The following is a 10,000-nucleotide window of genomic DNA, read 5'->3' as shown; positions in this document are numbered from 1 at the left end:
TGAATGAGATAGCTGAAAGACGACTAATAAGTAACAACGATTGAATAATAAAGCCAACAACGGCGCTTTGCCGTCTACGGACCTTCGGGCGATTTGCCACTTATCTCGGAACTTAACGAATGGCTAAATGCAATGTCGTCCCGCTGTTATAATTGTTGTTTACGTTCACAAATTCTAACAAATGTAAATTTCGAGTCTATCCAAAGGGGAAATAAAATCAACCATGGCATTCTCATCGTGAAGTCCTCGTAAGCCTCGTGAACGAAAAACCATTCTATTCCTTTTTGCGCAAACGTATGTCCAGACAAATCACGCGAGATTGTGAAACATCGATAACGTCCTGGGAAAATTGCACTCTGGAAATTGTTCAACATGCAATTACATACATGCGAAATGAATAAATAATCTTGAATGAATATTTTTCATCGTCATTATGAATATATCGTTTCAATGTTAAATTATTCGATCTATATTTAGGTATATATAAGTTAAAAAATATAAATTTTATCTATATAAAAATATAAATATATAAATATATATATATATATATGTGTGTGTGTGTGTGTGTGTGTGTGTATACGTTAATTACTATTCTATTTATTTAATTACAGGATCATGCAATCAATCGTTAGGAATGGAATCTGGTGCTATTCCAGATTCCTCGATCACAGCGTCATCGTCGTACGTAACTAATGTTGGTCCACGTAATGGAAGGTAATATAAAAAAAGACAAAAAAAGAAAAAGAAAAAAAAAGAAAAAGAGAAAAAAGAAAACAACATTATCCTCAAATCGTTCTATTCCTCCATTAAAATATTTCAATTTTTAACAGACAACGACGGAAGAATTGTTCAATTTTCTTCCTCGATCCAATAAATTAATTGCATATACGTGTTACGTCAACTTGAAAGTACCATTCGAAGCAAATAAAATTATACTTAATTCGACTATGTTCCAATTGTTGACAAAAAATAAAAAAAAAAAAAAAAAAAAAGAACATAAAAAGAAAAAAAGAAGAAGAGAAAAGAAAAACAACGGCATTTCTATTGGCAAAGAAAAGAGAAAGAACAAAAGAAAAAGAGAAAGAGAGAGAGAGAGAGAGAGAGAGAGAAAACAAAAAGCAAAGAAAAGGAAAGATAAAGGAGAAAAAATATATTCCAATGGACTAAGTAAAATTAATATTAAATAAAATACTCGAACGTCCTACAACGGAATTTAATGAAATTCACAATTTCATTTTCGCGAAAAAAGAAAAAAAAAAGAAGAAGAAGAAGAAAAGGAAAAAAAGAGAGATAATAAGAAAAAATCGTTTTATAAAGTGACGTTAATATTTATGAAAGGAAATTGAATAAACTACCCCCATCAAAATATCGTAACATTCTCTCTCTCTCTCTCTCTCTCTCTCTCTCTCTTTACTTTTCACTTTTCTTTTATTCCAAGCGTACACCCGCACGACCTATTTATGATTTAACGATTCCACCTGACTTGCTTCGCCCTTTCAGAAAAATGTTTACATTTAATCACATTTAATCGTCTCGACCTGCGTACGAGATTAATTGACGTTAAGCTTGACGGCCTTCGCGGAATGTTGTTCCATCTCATTTCTAAAATGCGAAGACGAAGGAAAAAGGAAAAAAGGAAAAACGGAGAAAAAGAAAAAAGAGAGAAAAAGAAAAGAAAAATAAAGTAAAAGAGAGAGAGAGAGAGAGAGAGAGAGAGAGAGAGAGAGAAGGAAATATATAGAAGGAGAAAGACAATGAGGGTAAAAAATTAGAAGACTTACGTTTTATCGGTCGATTTCGATATTCGCAAATTTGAGTATACCATTTTTCGTCCTTTCGACGTCGAACGCGTGAAATTGAATTTTATATGCACGTATATACCTACATAAACATATACATATGTATATATATATATGTACATATATATATATATATATATATATATATATATATCGGTGGCTTTTGAGAAAACGCGAGGGGACACGATATTATTTTCCACTTTGTAAAACGTAATAGCGTTGAAAAATATAGTTAAAAAAAAAAAAAAAAAAAAGAAGAAAAAAGAAAAAAAAAATATAAATCGCGACCGATGAAATATTACTTCCGGCATATACCCTACCAATAATGCTAATATTCTCTCTCTCACTCTCTCTCTCTCTCTCTCTCTCTCTCTCTCTCTCTCTCTCTCTGTTTCTATTTCTCATTTTTCATTTTTTATTTTTGTTTTTTATTATCTTTTAATCGCAACACCGACACGAGAACATTTCTTTTTCACCCAAATGAATCATTTCACCCCAATTAGTCAGAAACTTTCGTTACGTTTCAACTATTCAATTGACAACATTTCATTAAAAAAATATTTAAATGGTCGAAGAAGCAATTACTTCAAACATACTCGTAAATCATCGAGCGATCATCCGTTTGTCGAAAATTAAAAATATATCTCGAATGAATGAATGATCATCGGTTGATGACGGGGGAAAAAAAAAAGAAAAGAAAAGAAAAGAAAAGAGAAGAAAAAAAAGAAAAATAAATAAAAGAGACAGAAAACAAAAAAATAAAATTTAAACGAAGAAAAATACATGAAATTCAATTGCCTGCGCGCACGAGCGACGGGTGAAAAATGATTCGCCTAAAAAGAAAAAAGAAAAAAAAGAAAAAAAAAAAAGAGGGATAGTGAAGAGATATATAGATAGATAGATAGATAGATAGATAGATAAATAGATATATAGATAGACAGAGACAGAGACAGAAAGAGAAGGAGAGAGAGAGAGAGAGAGAGAGAGAGGGAGAGAGATAACGATAGAGAGAATGAAATAAAGCATCGTTGGCAAAAATAAAATGATTTTTAGATTTGATATGGCGTATAAGTGTTTTCCCCATAATATTTCCTGTCACTAAATCGATATAAATTTTTGTTTTTGTTCTTTTTTTTTTCTTTTTTTGTTTTTCACTTTTATCATTTTATACGAAACAGACTGCGAAAGGAGACGGCGGGTGGCGCATGGTGTCCAAGGAGTCAAATAGAAAGAGGTATTCGCGAATGGTTGCAAGTGGATCTTCCTGGAGCTCACGTTATAACAGGAGTGCAAACCCAAGGTCGTTACGATCATGGCCGTGGTCAGGAATACGTTGAGGAGTATACTCTCGAGTATCGACGACCAACATTTTCCGAATGGCGTCGTTATAAACGTTCAAATAACCAAGAGGTACACTTAGACTTACTTCTCTTTATTTCTCCTCTCGTGCTTTCTTTTCTTTTCTTTTCTACTTTTCCCTTTCTTTTTTCTTTTCTTTTCGCTTGAGCTTCTCTCACTTCACAATCACTCAACGATTTTATCGGCATTTTGTCGACTCCAGACGGATTGCTTTGTATAACTTATCTCGAATTAACTTATTTCTATATCATACTTCGTTATCCGTCATAAATATAATTCAACGGAAGTATAAGTATCTCATAGAATCGATTAAAACGTCTGACTAACTTTCCAATAGTTATTTACGAATTAATCAATTATTTACAAGCTATATTCATTTGATAATTTTGTCAATAACAAATAATTATTAATGGAATCGACGAATGCGATTGAATAAAATTAAAAGATTTTATCTTCTTAATTAAAGGTATTAATATCCAAATTATATATATATATATATAATAATCTATTATAAACGATATCGTTCGATAATAAATATATGAAAGATATGGATTATTTATTGTTACAGGTTTTCCCTGGCAATAGCGATACGTCGACGGTGATCTCCCATAATCTTGTACCACCAATATTCGCCAATCAAATACGTATCCTTCCACATTCGGTCCACAGACGTACTGTTTGCCTTCGTATCGAACTCAGAGGTTGTCAAGATACCAGTAAGTATCTTTCAAATAAAAAAAAGGAAAAAAAAAAAAAGAAAAGAAAAAAAAGAAAAAAAGTACAATTACTTCTAAACACATTCCACGGTTAAAACAACGCTAACCCTTTCGAATAGTCCTTATCAAAGTCATAAATCTGCTGAAAGTAGTGAGGAAAATGCGAGAGAGAAAAAAAAGAAAGAAAAAAAAAAAGAAAAAAGAAGGAAAGAGAATTATTTTTGTTATATATGAATATTTGTAGAAGCTCGGTTTTCACGCTTTTCACGCACGCGAGACGATCATTTTCCAAAAGGTAAGAAAACGATAGAAGAAGAAGGAGGGAGAGATGGGAGTGGATTGACGGCAAAGAAGGAGAAAGGGATAGAGGTCGGAGATGAAGTAAACGTGAAGTCGTTGGTTCTGTTACCGCTTCCAAGGTGAACTTCCTATTCCTCTAGACGTCGTTCTAGTTTGAAAAAGAGAGAAAGAACGAGAAAGAAAGAGAGAGAGAGAGAGAGAGAGAGAGAGAGAAATAGAAAGAGCACAAGGTAAGGTAGAGAAGGTGTTACGACGGGGCGGTCGATTAATTTTCAAATTGCAACTCGATTCAATTTGGTGAGCGCGGCCGTTGAGACGGCAATGAGTACGATGCTACTGATGGTGATACTGCTGCCAATGCTGATGTTGTAGTAATAGTGGTGGTGATAGTGATGGTGGTAGTAGTGGTGGTGATGGTGGTGGTGGTGGTGGTGGTGGTGCTGCCAGGGTGCCAATTCGCAAACTCCGTCTACAGTGCTGGATTCCATTAGCGTTGGTAACGGCGTTATACGAACTAGCTCGTTGGTCCGACTCGTCGTACATTTGTTTTCGACCTAGTTCCGACGTTCATACCAACCCTACTACTACACTACTCCCTATAACATGTACCTGCCTAATGGAATCGATGAGAGGACATTGTGTTCTCACCGGCCGCGATATAACGAATACATAACACCGCCCCTGAACATTATAATAATTTCTTCGATATTACGAGCGGCACCCCGAGCGTATCGTATCGTAAGCTACTACTACTACTGCTACTACTACTACTACTACTACTACTACTACTACTAGCCTCTTATGATACTTTACCCTACGTTTACAGTCTACCATTTTGTTTTCTTTCTATCGTATGCAATACAACACCATCAAGACACGTGAGCGCCCAAGCACGCATATTCTTTCGAACCAATATTTTCTTACCTTTTTCTTACGTCGAATAAATACTAAAAGATCGAGGAAAAAATCAACAACTATCCATATAATCTATCTTTTTTTCTTTTCTCTTTTTCTCATTTCTTTTCTTTTCTTTTTTTCTTTTTTCTTTTTCTTTTTTCTTCTTTTTTTTTTTTTTTTGCTTCACTTCCTCTTCTCTCCTCTCCGTTTATTCTATCATCATTTTTACTTACAATCTTTTCCCTTCAATTTTCCTAATAAAGCTTGATATAAACCGGGATTGAAACCGTTATAGGCGCACTAAAACCGATACATTTACGTAACTAGAGATTAAAAGTATTAATGAATTGTTTTCAAACATTTACTCCATATATACTGATAAAATTTGTGAAAAATATTAATGGATGGAATTAAATCTAGTTTTGATCTCGTACAATTTGATTGCGACAATTTCTAAAAATTCTCTTTTAATAAAAATTATCGTACGAATATTTTTTACAAGCTTTCTTACCCTTTTCCCTGTTTATTTTCTCCCTGTTTTAAGTTCCTCGGTTAGGGTTCGTTCACTTCCGCGATCTATTTCTGAATATTTCTTTTCTCTCGTTATCTCTCTCTCTCTCTATATATATATATATATATATATATATATATATATCTGACACGCAGAACACACAAGCTCCTCTATCTTTCTTACTCTTTCTATTTCACATTTCTGAGTTAACGAAAGGTCGCAGCACCTTGCGCTAGTTAATTTATGTATGGGTGCGTGATCCAAGTATAACAAACGTGGCAGTACATCAGCGTAATGATATTTACATACATTTGCATGTAGCTTTTACCTGCTCGGTTTAGTCACATTAAAAGAAAAAGTCTTGAACAAGGAACAAGGTTTTCTACAAATTATACTAATCCGCAGAAGGAGAATGAGAACTTCTCATCCCCTTTCGTTTCTAAAATTTAAAGGAAAATCGAGCCAAGGGGTTGGATTTGCTCTCTCTCTCTCTCTCCCTCTCTCTATCTCTAATCGGAAGAAAAAAAAACACCATTAAATGCCTAGGGTCAGAATGAACGAACTAAAAGAAAATATAAATAAAAGGACAACATTCATGAGTACTGTTTTATAACAACTTTCTCTCTCTCTCTCTCTCTCTCTCCGTCCCTCTTTTCTTTTGTGTCGAGACGAAAAAAAAAAGGAAAGAATAAAAAGTACAACGAAGAGAGAGTGAGAGAGAGAGAGAGAGAGAGAGAGAGAAAAGATTCCAATAGGTAGGTAGAGGTATAATAATTCAAGAGAAAATAATATATATTTTTGGAAGAGGGAAAATGTAAAAGGGGGAGCTACACCTTGTTGGTGTACTGAATTTGCATAAATGATTTTCTTAAACCGTTTAATAATGAGAAGGCAAGAGAGGAAAGGAAAATTACGAATAGTGTCGGAGGAGGAGAGTAGGGAATGATAGGGGGATGACGGGGGTTTGTCTCAAAGAAGGAAAGAAAGAACTTGAAGTAGGGAAATTTAAGGCGGACGTAAGAAACACTTGAGAGTCAAAGTGAAAAAGAGGGAGAACGAGAGAGATAGAGAGAGAGAGAGAGAGAGAAAATAAGTGACAGCGAAAGAGAAAAAGAGAGAGAGAGAGAGAGAGAGAATGAGAAAAGCGTGCTAGATCGAGCTTGGTCTACGGAATGGCAGATTTATGGAGGTCGTGCACGGCATCTGGTTAAAACAACGTTGATGCCGTACCCGAACGTTGAACACCAGCGATTACTTCCGACTAGCCGAATCTGGAATCTCGCACAACGACCAGCAACAGTAGCAGCAGCAACAGCAGCAGCAGCAGCAGCAGCAGCAACAGCAACAGCAACTAACAACAGAGTAGTAGTAGTAACAGTACCATCACCAGCACCAGCACTAACACCAGCATTAGCACGAGCACCAACACCAACGGTGGCAGTTCCAACAACAGACAGCAACGGACCGGACTACCTTTACTGGCCACGGTCACCGCTAAAATCCAAAGCCATTGTTTTCCGCCATTGACATTTTCGATCGTCCCCGCTTTTCTCGACCTTCCTCGCTTCCATTTTCAAGCCACCATCGCAATTATTGTACTAACGTTCGAATAATGTGTTTCTTAACTAGTTTAACCAACGATCGATTCGAATTTACCAATCATTGATTTCGTTTTGTTTTTTCTTCTTTTGTTTTCTTTTTTCTTTTCTTCTTCTTCTTTTTTATTTCTTTTTTTTCTTTTTTTTTTTTTTTTTTTCCTTCAAATATCCCTTTACCATTTTATTTCTTCATCTTTATTTTTCCTCTATCATAGGATTTTGTCATTTAGAATTTTTTTTTTTTCTTCTACTTTTTTTTATTTCACTCGTCACTTAATGCCTTTCTCTTGATAAATCTAGTATAGCTATCCCTTATTCGCTATCTAATCGAGATACATATATACGTACGTACACGCACACACACGCACGCACGCACACACACACACACACACATATATATATATATATATATATATATATATATATATATATATATATATATATATATATATATATATATATATATACATTTAACGATAGAAAAGACCAAGCACTGAATGGAAGCTATTCACACTACCGATGCACGAGGTCGTTGCACTTTTAGACTCTGACGCGACATCGATTGCAATCGGCGATGAATGAAGCACGAATCTAAATGGAAAAACTTGTGATACCACGCACGGTCACGTGACGCCTATGAACATTTCAGTAACGGTGCGAATTTTCTTCAACGTCTACTAACATTTACGCGACATACAACCCTGACATTTCCGCTTTGAAATGCTTTATAAAATGTAGTAATATTAAAAAGGAAAAAAGAAAAAAAAAAAAAAAAAGAAAAAAACCGAAAATAAAGAAATACGAAACGGACCAAATGAGAATGAATTTCACGACGAATTGGGCTATCAACTCGATAAATAATTTATTTGATTGAATACGTAATGATTAATTTGAATGAAATAATGTATTTCGCTTTTACAATATGACGTTCGTTTTTAAAATAGGTTCTTTTTTTCTTTTTTATGTTTTCAATGAAATACTTCACTTAATATCCAAATTAATGAAAAATGAAAAAAAAAGAAAAAAAAAAAAGTGAAAAGGGTCATGTCGGTGGAACGATATTTATACAAATTTATTCGATTATTAGTCTGTTTTTAAATTAAATGTCAATAATAGATATGTACCTACCGTTTAGAGATCGTCAAGCTGAAGATCTCGACTTCGAAGCCCAGCAATAATTTAGATGACGGACGAATGGAAGATTGCCATTTTAATTGAATTACCCTATAAACGGATTAACGTGATAGAGTAGAATTACCGGTAAGAGCACCGTTATTATCGTGCTCGATGATTCGTGGTTCGCTTTTGGATAATGCATTTTCTCGTTGCTATACCGGGTAACGACGAATCATTCTCAACCATAGAAAATTCTCAATATATCGCGCGTTTATAGAAAAACAATTTAATTACGTTCCTTTTATAGGTCGATCAAGATTACCGTTTGAAGGGGGAAAAAAAAAAAAAAAAAAAAGGAAAAAGAAAAAAGAAATGAAGAGAATTATCACTTTTTTACGAAATAATATCGACCTTTTGCGCTACTTAAAAATAATATTTATCGAACGTCGAAGTGAACACATGTTCGAAAATAATAAAAATTGTTATTATTATTTTCAAATCATTCATTGACTCGACATTTCGACGTCTAATTCCAAATTGATTTTCGCGATTGTACGGGATAAAAATAAGAGATAAAAAAGATATTGAATGACTGTGGGATGAAAGAGGAAAAATAGAAAGAGAAGGGAAAAGGAGAAAGAAAAAAAAAAAAAACGTCATGTATAAGATTCGTCGAGGCTAATTGCTGATTATTAAATCAAAATGAACGGTGCGTGCTTTGTGACTTCACATCGCCGTGCTCATGGAAATGTTAAAAAATTATTATACGTGCTCACTTATAATTTGACCGTAACATGCTTGACCAGCGCATCGCGTGACAACATAACTCGCGAGAAAAAGAAATAGAGAGAGAGAGAGAGAGAGAGAGAGAGAGAGAGAGAGTGATAGAATGAAAGAAAGAGTGAGTGAGGAGAAAGACAGGCGGGGATTTGGAAGGTAGTAAAACGGTCGACATTTTGCGTGTATAACCGTGAAATATTAGAAGCAATTAAGTGGCTTCTAGCGCGAACCGGCAAATCGAGTAACAATCCAGACATCATATTTTTTTTATTATATATAACCAATTTCATTAGAATCTTACTTATCACAAATATAAAACCAATAGTACATCATTATATTCCAATATATTCTATATAATATCTAATTTCAAATCTTAATTGACATTTTGATTTTCCAGATGGCATAGCGAGTTATACTATACCAGAATCACCGATGGTAGAATTCAGTGACACTTCGTACGACGGTAAAAGGCAGTACAACTCGTTGACCGATGGTTTGGGCCGACTGATAGATGGCGAGGTCGGCGCAGATAATTACAGGCTGGACATGGGAGATGGAAGAGGTAATCGGTGGGTGGATATACGCCCAGGGTGTTGACCATTGAAATCGAAAGATTCTCGAAAAATCTCACATTATCGAGATCGTACAATTAATATATTTCTTTTCCCCAATTAAATTTCTCCAAATTGATCAATACTATTTTCAATGTTCAACGATCTATAGTTAACTCTCTCTCTCTCTCTCTCTCTCTCTCTTTCTCCCTTTCTGTCTATCTCTATCTATCGGTTAACCACTGTGTTATTTATTTGCTATTTCGATACTCCACTTGACTTCAATCGACTTCTTTTAATTGTTGATAAATTGTCTCTATCGATCAGAGTCGGAATTTCGAATTGACACGATCTGTACACGTCATCATTTTCA

At 34.5% G+C, this 10,000-nt stretch overlaps 1 protein-coding gene across 4 annotated transcripts in view; it reads left to right on the top strand.

Moving 5' to 3' along the window:
- Positions 1-10,000, top strand: part of LOC124428077 (discoidin domain-containing receptor 2-like) — a 65,968-nt gene that overhangs the window by 45,839 nt on the left and 10,129 nt on the right. For 3 of the 4 annotated variants that reach the window (XM_046971683.1, XM_046971684.1, XM_046971682.1), the window contains 4 exons: positions 612-714; positions 2,978-3,209; positions 3,727-3,874; positions 9,474-9,638. In XM_046971683.1, coding sequence (XP_046827639.1) covers positions 612-714; positions 2,978-3,209; positions 3,727-3,874; positions 9,474-9,638 — 648 coding nt within the window. The remainder of the gene's footprint in view (positions 1-611; positions 715-2,977; positions 3,210-3,726; positions 3,875-9,473; positions 9,639-10,000) is intronic. The other variant, XM_046971685.1, reaches the window with a different exon arrangement.

Source organism: Vespa crabro, chromosome 11 (genome assembly GCF_910589235.1).
Source record: "Vespa crabro chromosome 11, iyVesCrab1.2, whole genome shotgun sequence".
In the NCBI taxonomy this organism is placed as follows: domain Eukaryota; kingdom Metazoa; phylum Arthropoda; class Insecta; order Hymenoptera; family Vespidae; genus Vespa; species Vespa crabro.
This window is presented reverse-complemented; position numbering and strand designations above follow the sequence as displayed.